The sequence below is a fragment of the Bolinopsis microptera genome, chromosome 1 (genome assembly GCF_026151205.1).
Source record: "Bolinopsis microptera isolate Bmic1 chromosome 1, MBARI_Bmic_1.0, whole genome shotgun sequence".
Taxonomy (NCBI): Eukaryota; Metazoa; Ctenophora; class Tentaculata; order Lobata; family Bolinopsidae; genus Bolinopsis; species Bolinopsis microptera.
Window position 1 is genome coordinate 21,696,419 of NC_087072.1, and position 19,259 is coordinate 21,715,677.

Genomic DNA, 19,259 nt, shown 5'->3' on the forward strand with positions numbered 1-19,259 from the left:
AACAGATGTATACAATTACTGCAATTCTAAAAAATTTAAGTTTACATTAATGTGCTGATACGATACACTCCAAAATATTCCTAATTTTGTGTTGTTATCATAATCCCATTCCGCAGGGCACAACACCACAACTTCAGAAGATGCAAGGAGCGTGTTCTTAACTCTCCAAAACGAAGGTTGGTGAACAATAGAAAAATTGATATTTTGTTGGTTGGCGTTATCATGGTGAGAAACCAGGGGTATTACGAGATATTATAACGTCCCGAAGGTCATTTTAATTGTAATATTTATCCAATCTAGTACAATAATGTAGACCAAGGAATACCGATAGGGCAGCTAAGTAATTAAGTTTTCAAACTGGGGCGTTTTGAACATTATAGTACCTAACCACAAATGTTTAAAACTTCCGAGAATGGGCAGTATCGAGATAGCCCGACCACTGTCCGCGGACAGTTGTCCGCAGACTGTATAATAACAGTATCCCCTGAATCAAGCAAACAGGTGTTTGCGAATAGTTCAAAATAGATTCAAATGTGGTCTCTCGGATATAATTAGTTACTAATAATATTGATTGCTCAATGAAATAAATGATTACGATTAAAATGTGGTATATAAGTCGTTCGTTTTTGGTGAAGTATTATCAGTTGCCATCATCAACAACAACAACTATTCCAATTCCTGACATGGTACTCTTCTGTCTAATGGACGAAATTAATGGATACACCGCCTCCCTCGAGACTTCCTATTCCAGAAAAACCTACTAAAGAGCTCCATGTCCTGTTCTGGGTGTAATGCATCTATGTCCCTGGTTCCCTCCTCGTCCTCGAAGTCTCCAGATGGACTGATATGGCGCTGCTCCCCCTGCAAGAAGTACAAGAATATCAGAACAGACAGCATCCTCTCTGGACAGAAGCTCGCTCTCAAGACCTTCATACAACTGCTGTTCGCAGAGTAGGGCTGAGTTCATCCGTTTCGTTTTCTCTGAGACCATAGTTGTAGTTGTTCAAGAAGGAGTTGATTATAGAAATGATTGATGCAGTCTGATAATAGTTATTCTTTATATATTGCATGATGTGAACTGATCTCGTAAGGTTGCTTAATCGTTTAATAAGCCTTGACACCACCGCTGATTGAAATTCGCGTGCGATGATGTGAACCCTGCTTGACTCAGGGGATGATGTGAACCCTGCTTGATTCAATGATTCAGGGGATGATGTGAACCCTGCTTGATTCAGGGGATACTGTTATTATACAGTAATATGATCTGGTAGACAGGTGTCTGCGGACAACTGACCGCGGACAGTTGTCCGCGGACAGTGGTCGGGCTATCTCGATACTGCCCGAGAATGTTGGGTTAATACAGTGGGTGCTTAATATGTTTACGGCATGTCTAAATAAGAGAGTTTGAATGCACGTCACGTGATATAGTTAACAGTCAGTGTAATTACGAGTCAGGGAATGTGTCTAGCTATACAGGGCCCTTTGGTGTATTTGTAATAAATTTTTAGTGACGTGACACCTCTTAGTAATAAGTAGTGACGATTAACGGGACAAATTATGGTTAATTTTCTAAAAAACTAGCAAATATGTCACCTTTAGATAAAAAAAGGACCCACGCTCAAACATTTTTCGAGGTACGTTAAGCGCGCGCACCGCAGTTCCTTTTAATATGATTATGACGTATCGTCTCGGTTTAACAATCATAACGTGATCACGTACTGTACGTGACCTATAATCTTACTTATTTAGTGAACAAAGAGTGTGAGAGAGTGTGAAAGTAAAAGTACTATACTATACTGCGAAACGGACAAATTGGTTTAGTCAATAAACTGGGATGAACCGCTTTTTTGTGTTACGCCTTACGGTCAGATAAATAAACTACTGTATTCTGGTCCCAATAGTTTACTGTGACTTTTGAGTTGAAGATTAGGCGTACATCATAATGTCCCTAGTGTTTTGTTTAGCTCACCAAGGTTTAAGGACTATTTGAAAGTGAGGGATTTTACTAAGAAGAAGCAAACATCGACCAATAGCTCTTGTTAATGCTATTTGTTTGTTTAAAAGGCGAAATGTGGGATTCTATTCGCTTTAAATCCGGTTCCATAATGATACTTGACTTAGTGCGGCTTTGATGTCCGAGCAAAGCTATTATAAATTAAACCTTAGTTTGTTAAAGTTGGCGGTTTTTCAAGAATCTCCGCCATACTGTCCATATCTCAGTTCTCGATAGGCGTAGAATCGTATCATACTGATAACTGATGTTGTGAGCAAAAACAACATAACCCCTCCCGCCTTGAGCCTTCCTGCTCGATATTATAATATTATATAAATTAGTGCTATCCCCAGATGGGTTTAAAGCTAATGGTGCTACTAATAGTTTTGCCTTTGGTATTTGAGACGGGTTTTGAGAAAATCTCTCTAAACAGGCATATTTACATGTTAGTGTGTTACTGAAATCTGTAATCTTTTCGGCAAATGCCAGCTACTGTAATAAACCAGAATTATAGCATATATTCTAAGATGACACTTATACGCAGCTCTGAACATCATACATTCTATTCAACTGTAATTATAGTGTTTAGAATTTGTATAATGTACTGGCACGTCTGCCAGCTTTATTCTGACACAATAGATATAAATCACTCTACACGACACCGGAACTTCGATATGTTCCTAAGTTATAAGTTACGTGAATTTTCAAGTGCATACGGTAAAGTGATCTTTCCTTCAGTTACGCAATTAAATAACTATTCGAAAACTGAAAGACTAGTTGTTCCCCTTGAAGATGTATGTACAGTAAAGCTTTGAACCCCGGCCCAAATTAATATCGCCTCAATCGAAAGTTGCTGGTAACAACTTATAAGTCAGTCTGATATTTCAGTCTCGGTGTAATTTTGTGTCGCCAAGCAAGGATAAATATACAGGGGGGAGGGGGGCAAAAGTCCTAATAGCTCAGTCACTGAGTGCCCAATCGAAATAATTCAATCGCATTACATTTGTCCTGAAAAAAAATGAGAATTCTGGTTTCTCATATGACCGAGATATAATACTATAATATCTTCGCCACAGTATGCCATCTGCAAAGCAACAACCCTCTAAAATAAGACACGACGTTGGTATAAGACCCAACTTATGCCCACTGACCAGAGCTGGTCCAGATTCCAGAACTCAGAAGTCGATGGTAACCCTCCTGTTATGAGAGGGGGGGGGGCAACGTAGAATTCTACTCTACTTTATTCTACTTTATTCTACGTTCACCCCCCCCCCCCCCCCCCCCCCCCCCCCCCCCCCTATGAGAATATTATCTAGCTGCTGTACGCTGCTTAGGATTTGTTTTTGTTCAGGGGCAGGCTTGTCACATAGGTCCAGGGCTTCCGGACTTTTGGGCATGGTGCAGGTTGTGGTACACACTCAACTAGGTGGTCTGAGAGTCGGAAAATCTCCAAAAAGAGATGTCATCAGAATGTAAGCCACTACCTGACTAACCTGTGAATAGAGTTTTCTAGACTCAATAATCATGGCAGGTAGTATCTTCGGTGCGTTGCTGAGATACCGATTTAGTGAGTAGTAGGATGGTCATCAAATCAGAAAAGGCAGACCTGAGTTGATAGCACGGTACTTGTAACGGTTTCCTCATTCTGCTCTCAGACTGACTAATGTCTCCACTTTTTTATCTCCTGTTAAGATTATCATTTCTCCGCTGTTAGGATTGTTCAATTATGCTTTTTATTTTGGACACACCATTGAGCCAGATTGTCGCAGCGTATGTCAGAGAAGTTCTGAGTATAAATATTATATAGGCTTATTCTGTCACAAACAATGAATTATTAATCTCATTTGCCCTATCCCCAAGTTCTGATAAGTCTACAAAGAAGATCAGTAAAAAATAACTGGGATATCATTACAGTTATTAAAGTTCCGATCGATGCTATTAGCCCAAATGAATGGGTTTTTATATAGATTCTAAACGAACACTTATTCTTTCAGGAGGGGATCTGCAATAAACAAAGACGATATATTTTTGGCCAGAAATTTGCGGAGTTCCTTCGTCTTGTATTGATATCGGTCTTGGCTGCAGTTGTATCTCTCGAAATCAGGTATTCACTATTAAAAGCTATCCTGCCTGGCTTAAATCCTGGTTGTTAAAATTAAAAGCCTTTTTGCATGGTCATCTTTAATTAAAAATAAATCAGCTTTGTTAATAATTTACTGACCTCCTGGGGAGATCTCGATCTGCAGAACATTGTCCTTCCTGATATCCCTACTTGCAACAGGAACGGAAGACCTTCTATCCTTCATTACTCAAATCCGTCAACTCAACAACCAGCCCAGGAGAATAAAAGGAATTACTAGAGCTTAACTTATCCATGGAGAAAGCATAGAGATGAAGGAAGGATGCGTCTTCCAGATACAAAGACCTGGAGCTGACCACCATGTCAGATGGATGGCTAAGTCCATATACATTATGAAAATGATTCTACTTCACTAGATACCACTTCACTGGACGAAGAAGAGAGACGTGCAGAAGATGGCTCACGTTGTTGTCTTCGTTTACTTAAGAGCTTGGTTCAACGCTCCTTTCCTTGAATCTGCAGCCTCCGCCGACACCCGTTTGTTACAGAGTCTTCAGAAGTACAAGAGTGTGGACAGAGTACTGAGTATTAGCCATAATCACGACAGTCCTCAAGACATACCTTTAGAGCGAAGAACTCTCCTTGCAGCAAGAATAGGCCAACAAACTCTTGAAGCAATTCAAGTTGGAACTTGAAAACTTGTGTTCGGTTGTTAATGTTATTGAGCTTTATGAACGTCAAATAAGCCTAATTGATGAAAAATTATTCTGATATGTTTTGGTTTTATGACCAGGGGTTATGACAAATATATAATAAGGATGTTGGTCTAGTTTCTCGTACGGGTTTTCAACATACGCTTTAGTCCTACACTCTAGTTTGGGGTTGGATTTTAAATAGTCACTTGAAGTACGTGTTAAAGTATCCTACGTGTTGGTCGAGTGTTGAGTGATTAAACATCTTGATCGCATGTTTATTGTTTACTGTTTAGTGTAGACCTTGTTCAGTAGAAACTCAGTACGGTGGTCCGCGGTAAATTTCATTCTTTATTATACGAAAATGCATGACCTGCATGAGGTATGTTACCTGGGGACCCCAGACTATAATGTTCCGCCGAATAGAGATTCGGCGGAATGACAGACTAAGCGCCGCCCAGTAAGAGGTATGATAATACTGGGTTTCGAAATCTTTTAAATATCTATTCGATTGAGTCTTATTACCTGAGGACCCCGTTTTAAATTATCATAAACGTATCAATTGAATATATTTACTAAAACTCAAGTCTCATATTAAAGTATTAATATGACAACTGTGTTTAAGAACACAAAGCCCGGGGTCCCCGGGTAAATTTAAAGCTAGGAATCATTATATTTATAAGTGAATTGTGTATTTGGTACTGGCCATAGCACTCCCGTCAATCTATTTGTCATGTCAATAGTTTACTGTTTACGAATGAGTCCATCATGTACTGTTCTCTTTGATGTATGTAATAATAATAATAGGATTATGGCCACATAGCCATCTCGACAAAACTTAAAACCCAACTGCACTCTACGCTATTGCAGTTCGCACAATATTTTCAAAAAGAAAAATGTTCCTATCCGGAACATGTAATGATTAATTATTTTAAGGACGTTAACATGTAGTTCTGAATTTAACAATCAAGATACATTGATTCCTCGGTATTTAGCAATCAATGGGTTATTAGACATGAAATATGCATATGAATCATGCTCACATGTATTTATTTTTGACATCAAGGTTTCGCTGAGATCCCAGAAGTGACCCTTTGACGATGCTCCACTCGCTATCAGTTCATTTTTATAACATTGAAGTCGAGCTTTGAATGCGTCTACTGAACTGGCTTCTTTAACCGAACTTGGTACTTTGTTCCAGTAATTGGCAACCCGGTTACTGAGGACCTGATTTCCTCTTTTATCTTTTAGGATCTTGGTACCACTACGTGATATCCTGAAAGATCTTGTCCATAGTCCACTTTACCCGTCGTTATTTTAAAGGTTTCAATAAGATCACCCCTCATACGGCGCTCCAGTAGTGTTGTTAACTGGAGGATTCTCAGTCTCTCATCGTATGGTAGGATACCAATCCCGTCGATTATTCGTGTAAATTCTCTCTGAACATCTTCTATCTTCTTAATAGTCCTCCAGTTTCCGTGCTCTGCTGGTAGATTCCACACTTGCACAGCGTATTCGATGTGAGGTCGAACTAGAGTTCGGTAGACATTTAGCATAACAAATTTGTTACGGCAGATCAAGCTTCGTTTGATCCAGCCTATAACAGACTTTGCTTTTTTCACGGACTTATCTATATGGTCACTCCAGTCCAGGTTTCTGGTAGTTAGAACTCCAAGATCCTTTTCTGACTTCACTTGGGGGAGGCATTCCCCATTCATGAAGTACTCATGATTGGATTGTTACGCCCAATATGTAGTACCTTACACTTGCCATCCTTCACATTGAATCTTAGGAGCCATTCCTTCTCCCACGCATTGAGTTTCAGTATATCATCTTGTGCAACACTGTGCTTAGCTGTGCTCGTTACTAGCTTAAGATCGTCAGCAAAGAGTGATACGAAGCTCTCAATTCCATCAGGGAGATCATTTATGAAGAGCAGGAAGAGCAGGGGGCCCAGCACGGTTCCTTGAGGGACCCCAGATGTTACAGCAAAGACTCTAGAAAATGATGATCCAACCCTGACGCGAAATGTTCTTCCTGTTAGAAAGTCTTCCACGACTGCAAGGGTGTTGCCAGATATTCCAAAGGATTGCAATTTTCTCAGCAATCGTTTGTGTGGTACAGAATCGAAAGCCTTCTGAAAATCGAGATACAGTATATCAGCTGACCCGTCCTTCTCTAGTATCTCACTGACAATGTCCATACATTCCAGGAGGTTCGAGACGCAGGATCTTTTTGGTAGGAAACCGTGTTGTTCATTCACAATCATGGGGGATACGTGAGCTAGAATATGGTTTCTTAAAAACCTCTCAAAGATCTTGGAAAGAACACACGTTAGGCTAATAGGGCGATAGTTGCTGGCTTGGGATTTATCCCCCTTTTTATGCAATGCAGTGACATTTGCTTGCTTCCAGATTTCGGGAATCTTTCCGTCGTTGTAGCATTTTTGGAACAGTGCTGTGACTGAATCAGCAAACTGTTTGTTTTCGGCTAGTGTTTTCAAAAGCTTAGGGTGTATATCATCAGGTCCAACGGATTTCCAGATGTTAACTTTACGAAGTTGATCTTGAACTTCACTTGTATTGAATTTCAGGTCAGGAATCGTCTCCTTTGCGCTGTCTCCGGGTAGTGGGTCAGGTATTGAGGCCTGATCCTCCTTTACAAACGTGCTCTCAAAGAAAATCCCAAGTTGGTTAGCCATATCATGTGCTGAGTGGAGTTCATCCCCACTAGCATCTCTGATTCCAGATATTGCAGCCCTAATCTTGCGCTTGGAGTTCATATAGCTGTAGAAAGCTTTTGGATTTATTTTTAGCTGGGCTGCTGCTTTATTCTCATAGCATATCATGAGCTGCTGTTGCTTCTTCTCGTAAGCACCCTGCTGATGTAGTGCATGATTCAGGTTTTTTGATGTCGGGTCGCTTTCAAAAATAGACCACAGTTTTTCTTTTAGCGTCCGTGCCTTGATTAGACATGGTTTGTCCCAGACCGATCGTGATTTTATTGCACCTGCACGATTTATCCTCAATTTGACGACTGGAACAGCTTCAGCAATGGTGTTGGCATTGGCCTGAATCAGATTCCAGTGCTCTTCAATAGTCAAGTCATGATTAGCACTCCATTGCAGCGGCCCTGCTGTATCAATGATTAGGTCTTTGTTTGCTTTTGACCAATTCTTCTTCTGTTGAGTCACATATTCATCATGGTTAGCAATTGACCACTTACTGATAATTCCCACATGGTCTGATTTTCCCAGCGGTGCGGTTATTTGAACTTCCTGAAATATGGCGGGGTCCGAAGTCATAACATTGTCAAGAGTTGACGATTGCACTGTTGTTAAAACCTTCCTTCTGCGAGTTTTAACATCGTCTCCGATAACCCAACTGAGATCATGTTTTACGAAAAAATCAAGATAACACTGTTGAATCAGGAATTTTTGATTAATTGAATTATTCGGACATTTAACTACACCTAAATCCCACACAACATCAGGAAGATTGAAATCTCCCATCATGATCAGTTCGGTATTAGGGGCTAGATTTTCAATCGCTACGGACAGATTAGATAACATAGATTGACACTTATCGATTGTTAATGAAGGGGATCGGTATATAACAAATAACGCAATATCAATACAATCAGAATTTAGCATGACACATATGCAATCAGGTACATTTATTGTTACATTGTGAGATTGGATAGAATCATGCACATATATACAAGAACCACCACCTTTCCCCGTTAATCGATCTACTCTATACAGCCTAAAGTTCGCTAATGCTACCTCTGCATCATACACATCTGCACTGAACATTGTTTCTGTAATTCCCAAAACCTTGCAGTCGCTGGATTCGGCTACAATTTGCAGTTCACTGATTTTATTCTTCAAGTCATTTGCATTTGAATAAAAAACTTTCAGAAAATGACTAGCATTGTTTCTTAGTTTAGAGTTATAACTAGAGACAGCTAACCGGTCGCAACGTTGTCGGAGTTTTCCGATTCCGTACCACCTGTCAATAGTCCCTTGAAATCACTGTTCTTCGTCCGCTCCCGTCTTCTTTGCCGCGCCTCGTAGTTCGCTCTTCTTTCAGCCTGGGATAAGTCTGGATTTATCCAGTAGTCCTCACCATCCTTGAAAACCTTGCAGCCATTTCCGTACTTGTGCTTGCTACGGGCAAGATCTGGTGTCGCAAGCACAACAACAAGGGGTCGTGGCTTTGTTCTTTCCTTATTAGAGCCAGACCCGAGAGGGGGACCAGCTCTGAAGCAGCGTTCTATCTGGTCGGTTGTGACATCTAGAACCATGGCAGCTATAAGCTTGTCGGCTGCGATCCTGTCCTTTATCTCGGTTAGTGAGCTCTCAGGAACAGTAGTGATCACGACGTTCCTGATACGCTTCTCTTTGTCGAACACATCAGCTTCCTGTCGAGCTGCGCAGAGGCTAAACTGTTCTCGAAACATTTTTTCGTCTCGCGGCCAATAATACTTTCTGTATTCTTCACAACGTCAGCAAATGTTTTTGTCATTTTGTCTGTTTTGACTATCGTGGACACAGTTTCGGTCATAATCTCTTTCAGGTGTTCTTTAACGGCCTGCTTCACTTCTTTCTTCATATCTATACCTGATACATCGAGATCTTGCTTCCAGTTTTCCAAAACAGTCTTGACTTCACCAACAACGTCACTATAGGTCCCAATTAGCGTGTCTGCTCGGGCATTCAAGCTTTCGTTTTCCGTTTGCAACTCTCTGATTATGAGCTGAAAATCCTTGATCTCAGCCGATACTCGCACATTCTCCTTTACAATGTAAGTGTATGATGTAGCACCCTTATCAGTGATAACAGGCAGAATGCTTGTCTTCATGAGGTTGAAAATCTTCAGCTTGGAATTATCAAACGCCTTTTGACTGTCTTCCTTCGATCTGTTGCTTTTATTTATAGTCGGGAAACTATCCAATATATCGACAATTTCATTGTAGGCCGTCCTCGCCTTGGCTATATGGTCGGGCATCAAGTTACAAGTACAAGGGGTGCAGTACTGTTAGTGTTAAAACGAAGAGAGAGAAATTTGACGCAAAACAAAAACAGATTTTCAGAACTGAATCAAATTATCAAATTATTAGATTATTAAAGTTAACATTTTGTGAAATGTCAATCACTTTATTATATTTACCTCAACCTGTAGACCTCTGGCTTTTAACACAATTGATATACCATATATAATATATGGTGGAATTACATCGGTCGCGTTTTTGTGTGGAATGCTAGGCGAGTTGTTATGTGATCATATTCATTAATTAATGATAGTTATATAATCATGAAACCTTTGATCCGTCAAAGTTCGGAATTGCAATTGACCAAAGGACATGAGGAGAACCTTCATGAAGTATCACGCTACTGCACCTAGAACTTACATTTCTCTTGTTGCCACTGTCACGTACTTCTTCAAAAACGTATGAACGGTCTTCAGAAATGAGATTATTACATTACAAAACATATATTTTGCGCGCTCAGCATTCCACGCGCAAAAACGCGCCCGTTTAGAGAGACTTGCGCGTATTAGAGGGTTCAGTCTCACCAGGCTATGTTAATGAACATAATAGCCTGGGGTCCTCAGGTAACAATTAAGTTTATAATCAAATAGTATAGAGATTAGGCGGAATGACAGGCTGAGCGCGGCCCAGTAACTTTAACTTCGAGCGAGCTTAATCACTTTACAGTCGATCTTATCGAGATTATTCTCAGTTCTAAACTTGTAGCAGAAAACAAGTCTTTTTGCCCGTAAGAGCCTCTACTAAAATGGCCCCTGACAGTTGAAACAACTTCAATCGATATATTTTCAGACGCCGATTCCGAATCACCTTCCATAACAATAACATATATGTATAATAGGGTTAGAATGCTCCCCTTACAATATATTTGCGAAAAACTGATATGTGATATGACCCGTAACAGCTCCTACTAGTATAAGGAAGTTAGTCTAATTTCTTGTTAGGGTTAGGGTTTCAGCATATGCTTTTGTTAAGGATTGGGTAAGGGTTAGGGTTATCATCAGATAAGAGGGTTTATATATTAGGGTTTCGAATAGTCGTTCAAGACCAGTTAGAGAACGGGTTGAAAAAGTTACGTGATCGACATAACAGTCGACTGTAGAGTGATTAATCAAGATCCGCTAAACTTCGTAGAATAAAGCGTCGCGCGCTATTTCAAAAACCAAAAAAATTGACGAGTAACAAATATCGCTTTCGTAAACTTTAATTTAAGCCTTATCAAGTAGCGCGTTGCAGTATTGGGCTGCGCCGCGCATCCAATAATGCATCCCGCCAGATCGGCGAGATGCCTTGCTGGGCCACACTTGCTCTATCCAGAGCCCTTGCGCTTGCAGTTAAGTAGCGCCCGCCTCGCGGCGGAAATACCTAGTATTTCGGGATAAGGGTGGTAGTTAGTGTCCAATTAGCTGCGATGTTTATTGAATATTTATTGCCGAGTACAGCTGGTTTCGGATAGTTCTTCTTTTGTAGCGCGATGCACTACTGGGTCGCGCCGCGCATCAAATATTTCTTCTCGCAACCACATGCAGATCGGCGAGATGCGAAGGATTGACATCGTGAATCAAGTTCTTCTTAATTTATTACAATTGTAAATGAATGACTTGTGAAACAAGCGCGCCCGCAGTGGTGCGAAAACACATGGTTAGGTAATAATAATATTATGTTCATAATCATATTTGATATTCCATATTCTATTCCGCCGAATAGAGATTCGGCGGAATGACAGGCTGAGCGCGGCCTAGTAAATATAAATATCCTGTGCCGCCTTCGGCAGTCGCTTAACGGGTGATAATCGTAAAATATTTGTTCCAAATATTAGAACCGTCGACGAGTCCAACTCGGCGCGCGTCCTGGTAGGTTATAAACCTACAAGCGGTGCGCGCTACTGCAAGCGATCGAGGCCGAGAGGACTCTGGTTGGAGCAAAGTCTTTATTTTTAGTTCATCCAAGCATATTCATACTTCATGAATCCCAGTTGATTGGGTCTAAGGTCGCATTGCAGCGCAATGCGCTACTTACGTACCTGGGGACGTCAGGCTATTATGTTCATAAACAATAGAGATTCGGCGGAATGACAGGCTAGGCTGAGCGTGGCCCAGTAATGCGCTACTCACTATATACTAGCTGGGCCGCACCGCGGCGCCGAGCTACGAAATCTTGAAATCGTTGATTTAATCAAAACGTGAAGATAACTCTCCTCAACTCAGCTTTATGCGGATACCTCAACTAGACTCCGTCTCGGTACGGTCCTCTCCGTTCATGATTATTTTTATTTCTAGGGACTAGGGTCTAAGATTATATTATATTTATATTTATATGCCTTCAGGATCATGGAATATTTTCTGCTGTTACTGTTACTGTTAATTAGTGTTATAATTATATCGCTGATATATATTATTAAATCCAAAATCGCTTGAGTGTTGAGTGATTTTTATCGACAAAATCGTTACAAGTAGATTTTGATCTTTTTGACAGGTGAAATGGTTGGTTTCTGGAGTAATATGGTAAATTAAAATATCTATTGGGAATATATTCAATATCGCATCGAGTCGGCCACGCTACGGATTTGAATTTTGAATTTTGATGTTTAACAATGTGTTATTTCTACACCTTGTATGCCTCTCTCGTGCACGAGAGAGCGTGTGTCAAGTATTATATGATATTGTGTAATATTGTATAATAGGAGGTACCTGTTTTGAGTTTTCACCATCGTGCGATTTCCCGAAATAATCTTCCGGAATGTGCTCACTGTAATTGGAATTGGAATAAAATCAATTACTAAAATATGTCGCTTCATTCATTTTCAACGCTTCTTTCATAATCATATTAATATTCGAGTTCTATGTAACACCTAAGAAACACCTAATCAACACACCAACCTTACAACACAAACACCTAATCAACACATCAACCCTACCACCCAACTTTCATTTAATGACTCACTCATATCACTATTTGGACAGCATGAATCCACACTGGCCAAAACCACCTCTCACAGCATAGAACACATGGCCATTAATTCATGTCACATATCATTCCTGAAAGCCTGCCGTGATCACTCACTCATCCCTAAGGGACTCAGACTCACCAACCCACTATCCACCAAACGCTCAACTGAAGTCCTCACTCACGCATCTAACCTCCTCATCACTGAAAGACTCAACCACTATCGCCTCAAATATGCACAACACAAACGCACTTATGAGCACAACCTCAGACACATAGAATCACTCATAACCCCTCAATATTTTCAGAAACTAGGACACCTCAACACCAAAAAATCCTCATACACCCACAGAAAACAACTCCTTACTCACCAAAAGAAGTTCGCGGTACTACTCTCAGAATACGACACCCCGTTCCTCTCACCCTACGACACTCTTAAAACGCTCGACATACCCTCTCCCACATTTCATGGTCCCCTCCTCAAGACCTCACCTACCCCCAAGAAAGACACCACAGCCAAAACAGTGATCAACCTCTCTGGACAGACCCTCTCCACAGCTGAAACTGACGTCCTCTCCCTTGGACTGAAGTTCGTCCCGACACCCACCTCAGATCCTACCCCCGACCTGGCTCCCCTCATACAGAATATCACTAAACAACTAGGAGAAGGCATGGAAGCCTCAGCCACATATCAGGTCACCTCTGTATTATCTAAATTTGACAATAAACGTGACATGACCACCGACAATTTGACTCCACAACAACGTACCGCTCTTAAATCTTTAAAATCTAAGAAATCTGAATTGAAATTTCTTCCTGCTGATAAGGGCAACGCCACTGTTGTACTGACTCACGATCAATACATAACCAAAGTTACCGACCACTTATCCTCAGGTAGTTACACCCTCTTAACGAAAGACCCCACTCAATCCGTTACCACTAAACTAAAGAAAGTCCTCAAGAAACTACACACCGACAAGAAGATCACGACCGACCTATACCACAAGATGCGCAACCTACATCCTAGATGGCCTCAACTTTACGGACAACCTAAGATACACAAACCCGGCGCACCTATCCGTCCCGTAGTCAGCTTCTACAACACCCCCCTCCAAGCCCTCCACAAAGTCCTCGCATCTTTCCTCAAACCCCTAGCCCAGAACCCCTTACGCCTCAAAGACTCTTCCGACTTCAAACATCGCTTCGACTCCTCTCTCAATCCCTCCTTCCACTACCACGCCTCCTTAGACGTCCAATCCTTGTACACCTCCTGTGACATGCGCCTAGCCCTCAAAACTGTCATCTCCTCCTTTGAACAGAACCCCTCTCGTCTTCCCTCCAATGTCACCACCACCACCATAGGCTCCCTCATCAACTTTTGCCTTGACAACTCATACCTTGAATTCAACGGCTCCTTCTACTCCCAAGACGAAGGTGGTACAATGGGATCCCCCCTCATTGTTGAACTAGCTGAAATCCGTCTTGCTGAAATCGAGACCTTAGCTTTATCCTCATGTCCTGACCCTCCGAACACTTACTCCCATTTCGTTGACGACGGCCTTGGATCTTTCAGAGACAGAAACCACGCAGAATCCTTCCTTACATTCCTTAACTCCCTTACTGAAGACCTCAACTTTACCCAAGAACATCCCTCTACAGACGGAACTATACCCTTCCTTGACGTTCTCATCCACCCTGACAAATCCACATCAGTCTACAGAAAACCCACCCACACCAACCTCTACACCAAGTACTCCTCCTGCACCACCAACTCATCTAAGAACGCAGTCATCCGATCACTGACCAGAAGAGCCCACAACATCTGCTCACCCCAACACCTTGACGACGAACTCCAGACAGTACGACACGTTTGCCTCCAGAACGGCTTCCCTCCTCACCGCATCACCACCATCATGGACGAAGTACAACGGAAATTCACCAACCCCTCTCGCCACCAATCCCTAGCCTCATTCAACCGACAGACCCGTGAACATGCCCTTAGTGTTTCTCTTCCTTTCCATCCCTCCCTATCCAAACCCATCTCCAAGATACTCGGACAACACGACATCAAAGTCACCCACTCCTCTGCTACCTCCCTCCGCAACCTCCTCACCAAAACGAAGACCACACCCCCTACTCACCTCACTCCCAACACCATCTACGAAATTTCCTGCTCACAGTGCCCCTCCAAATACGCCGGACAGACCTACAGACCCTTGGTCCACCGCATGAAAGAACACGAACGATGTTACAGACTCAACAACGCCATCGACGAATCCACAGACAGAATCAAATCAGCCCCTGCACATCATGCCCTGACCACCGGCCACACCATCTCCTGGAACAACATCGAAGTCCTCAAATCCCTCACCTCACGCTCCCAACTTGACCTCACAGAACACGCAGCTATACAAATACGACAACCAGCTATGAACAGAACAGACCGCGCACCCAAATGTAGTTCCCTCTGGGACCCCATTCTTCCTAAAATTGCCAAATCCTTAAAGTCCAGACCATCTGGCATTTCCTTCTCAACCTCAACAGAAGACTAAATTTTTCTTGACATTGTACTGTAATTTTCACTTTCCCACCCACACCTCCCCCACCCTCCATCCCTGACACCACTCAATCACATATAAGCATTGTCCACCACATCACATTCAGCTGACGACGATTAACACATGTTTATTGAAAGCTTCTACAAGTTAAATCATCGTATCTCTTATATGTTTTTAACCCAACTCCACTCAGAGTTCTATGTAGCTGGATTCCAGGAGAAAGCAGTAAATATTGGTTAATCACCAAAACGGGACATAAAAGGACAGTTTCAAGTAATAGCATGAAACCTTCAGTTCCGCAAATTTTTACAGCAAAACTCACTGATCTTTCCAAAAAGGTATAACAAATTTGGTATTGTGAAAATTCTCACAGTCTCTAGAAAACAGTGGTACAAAAATTTTTAAAATCCGAGCAAGTTTATTTTTATCGTGCACCCCCTACCTTAGGCTATCATGTTCATAATAATGAACATAGAGATTAGGCGGAATGACAGGCTGAGCACCGCCCAGTAAACTTATAAGTGATTATAATCGTTTATAAATGGTTCGAGAAAACGACTACGAATCGCTTATCTGTTATCTGGCCGATCGCTTTTCCACCGCTTATAATCGCCAATCCTACTATAATACTGGAAAATCGCTTTCGAATCGCTAAAAACGATGATAATAAAGTTATAACTATAAGCGCTTTTAGAAAATTATAATCGCTTTTTTTGTATTATTACAGCGATTATAATCGCCTATAAGCGATTTTTTTGAACCGCTTATAATCGATAAAGAAGCGATTATAAACGGATTTTTTAAAAAGCGCTTAATTAGCGATTATCAGCGCTGATACAAATTTCTTTTGTGGCAACTTGCCCTTTTATCGCTACGTGTAACTGTAACTGTAAGTACTACTTATTAGTAGGTTCCTGTTTTCACTAAACAATTTTTATAATTTTAATTTTATAAATAAACTAGAAAGCCCGTGGTATAGTAACAGGGACGAAGCTAGTAGTATTCTTTGAGAGAAAGTTTTAATCGCATCAAAAAATATCCATCCCAACCGAAGATACAGACGAATTAAATATAAAACACTTTGAACACAACGTAATTACCACAAAACCGATCAAAATGACGTTAAAACAATCTTTGCACGTGCATGTGTGCATTAAAACACCGTTGCTATGGAACGTTTTGGTTGTTACCTAAATTCCTATTTTTCATTTAATTTGCACGTGGGCGGTCGTACATACATTCTACATTCTACATCAGAAATAATTCTCTGAATTATAGTAGAGAGTTAAAATCTACTAAAGTAGTGGAAGTGATGATTTTCTTAAACTTAAACATTAAAGATGATCTATCGACACTTTTTTTTAGCAGCACACCTTATTATAGACCAACATAAACTTTGTAATGGATCTGATTTTCATCCTTATATATATATTACAAATTCAAGCCTTTGTAAATGTAATTTAGAAGTCAACGAGCACCTTTTTATCCAAAAACTGGCGAATAAAGAAAATATTCTAATTTCTATCGATGTTAAAGAGATTTTATTGAAAGTTTAACCTTCATTCGTTAGTGTTGTCTGATTGCGGCAAATATTGATTCTTGGCTTGTTTTCATACGATTTCCGGAATCCTTCTTCCGGAATGTGCTCACTGTAATTGGATAAAACCAATTACTAAAATATGTGGGTATTTTCGTCTTAATCTTAGTATCCACATTTAAATAGATATAAAGCTATAACTTACAGAGAATATGTAGTTTAGACTTACCTTTTATATAAAGTAAGTCTCATTCAAAAATCTTGATATTTGACCAATTTATAGGACGAAATCTACCAAATTTGATGCGTATGCCCAAATATGGGCATATGGTTTTTGGCTCATAACTCAGTCTTTTTTTGTCCAATCTTGACGAAATTTCATATACGAGTTCAGGAGACCACAAGCTACAAGTAAAGCACCTCAAACCTGGGTTTTGGGCATGTTCAGGGTATTTGGCTAAATTGGGCCTAATTTGGACCAAATATGGGCGTGACTGCCCCGCGGGCACCGTTTGGCAGTTGGGGTCCGGGACCCCCTCAAAAGTTCGGTCACTGGTCGTAGTTTGTTGGTCAACCGCTATCTCGAAATCAAGTTTCACAAAAAAATACCCATTGTCCCCCCCCCCCTTAATTGTGAAGATATTTTATATACTGTTCGATAATGGCTAAATAAGAGCAACAAGGATACATTTTGGAATATTTTAATTTTTAAAATAGAAGCTTCTCTACTGTTTCCCAGTTTCCCTGTACGTACCTTGTCCAACTTCTCGACGTTTCTAGTTTGACGCTTGTGAGCCATTTCATTTTAGTAATTGGTATCAATTCTATGCTTCAAAAGTAAAATCGTGTGCAAGGGCAGTACAGCATAATGATAAAAATAAAATATAACAATTTTCGAGAAAATTGAAACATTTTTCCACATTATCTGGCGTCTAGACTTACAACTTAGAGCAAAGAAATAGCCTTAGAAATAGAGACATATTGCATATTGGAGACTTACTCTTAGAGACACAATCTTTTAGTTTTTGGGAAATATTCTCAGGGCATGGGCAAACCTATTACTATTAGGGGATGATTGCCTCATTCATCAGTGCTGACTATGTGGCAGAAACTGATAGTGATTCTGGTATTTATCAATATCTGTAGCAGATTTTAAAAAGTACCATGTAATCAAAAAATGTGAGGAATCTAGAGGCGGTGCGTGACAAAGATGGACGTGACGGGGAATTAAGAAAGAAATCAGATGAAAATTGAATCAAGCAATCAATTTGCAAATTAAGACTAGGAAATATGTGTACTAACAAGGGTGTAGGAATGATTTTCTTCATGGGGTGTAGGGATGATTTCGCTTCCGAGTTCGTATTGCAAAGGCCTGCCTTCCGAGATCTCATTACAAAGGGGTTAAACTTAAGGGGAACCCTCGAGTCCAAAATCGTATATCGAAGGGGTAGGTGCGGACTTCAAAAACCGAAAAAATATTTTAGGCTCATTATGATCAGGGTAGCATGAAACATGAACAAAAGAAGTTTCCAGAAAAACTTTGAAAAATTGTGACTTAGAAAAATTTCGGTAAAAAACCCAAAAAAATTTTGTTTCCCCAAAAATTTTCGAAACCTAAATTAAAAAGTTGGCCCTTTTTGGCCCCTTGCCCAGATTTTATGGGAGGCGATGGCCCCCCCCCCCTTCTTCTTACACCCCTGTGTACTAATATAATGAGGAATGTAGGTGATGTCGTGCTAGATACTACATAAGTTCAATCAGGTCAAGGCAACAGGTTTATTATATTAGTATTTTACACACTTCCATTTCAGTGAAACTAAACCAAAGAAAAAAAAAGATGTTGCGTATGGTGCATGGAATAACTCCGAATAGCCACTAGGCCAGGAATCTTGCACTGTATGGTAGCCTACCAAAGCTGTCAAACAAGTTACGAAGCAGGAGATTAAAAGTGACGGGACACTGCGTCAGACATCCTGAGTTACTGGCCAATAATCTATAAAAAAAAGATTATAGTCTTGTGGGAACCTGTGCATGGTAGATTATAGGCTATATCATCACAATATTACAACATCTCGATGTTTCTTGTAGGTTTATAACCTACCAGGACGCGCGCCGAGTTGGACTCGTCGACGGTCCTAATATTTGGAACAAATATTTTACGAGTATCACCCGTTAAGATGTTTCTAATTTCACGCTTATGAGCCACATCATTTTGGTAATTTGTAACAATTCTATGCTTCTAAAGTAAAACCGTGTACAAGGGCAATTTACAAATAAAGTAAAATAATGTTTGGGAAAATTAAAACGTTTTACCGCATTATCCGTCAACATCGTGATTTACAAATGTTAGATGGATATAAATGAATGTTGAAATGTTGGATGGATGTGGCAGAAACAGACAGTG

General features: G+C 40.6%; 1 protein-coding gene and 1 long non-coding RNA gene across 4 annotated transcripts in view; both read left to right on the forward strand.

The window, feature by feature from the left end:
- Positions 1–4,071, forward strand: part of LOC134824578 (uncharacterized) — a 93,085-nt gene extending 89,014 nt beyond the window's left edge. For all 3 annotated transcript variants that reach the window (XR_010161439.1, XR_010161434.1, XR_010161435.1), the window contains 2 exons: positions 117–176; positions 3,988–4,071. This is a non-coding gene — a long non-coding RNA (uncharacterized LOC134824578). The remainder of the gene's footprint in view (positions 1–116; positions 177–3,987) is intronic.
- A 6,058-nt stretch (positions 4,072–10,129) lies between these two features.
- Positions 10,130–15,558, forward strand: LOC134825056 (uncharacterized). Its single transcript, XM_063837201.1, has 3 exons — positions 10,130–10,216; positions 13,069–15,007; positions 15,524–15,558. Exons 1-3 carry the CDS (start codon positions 10,130–10,132, stop codon positions 15,556–15,558), a joined length of 2,061 nt encoding a protein of 686 aa, XP_063693271.1.
- The last annotated feature ends 3,701 nt before the right edge of the window (positions 15,559–19,259 follow it).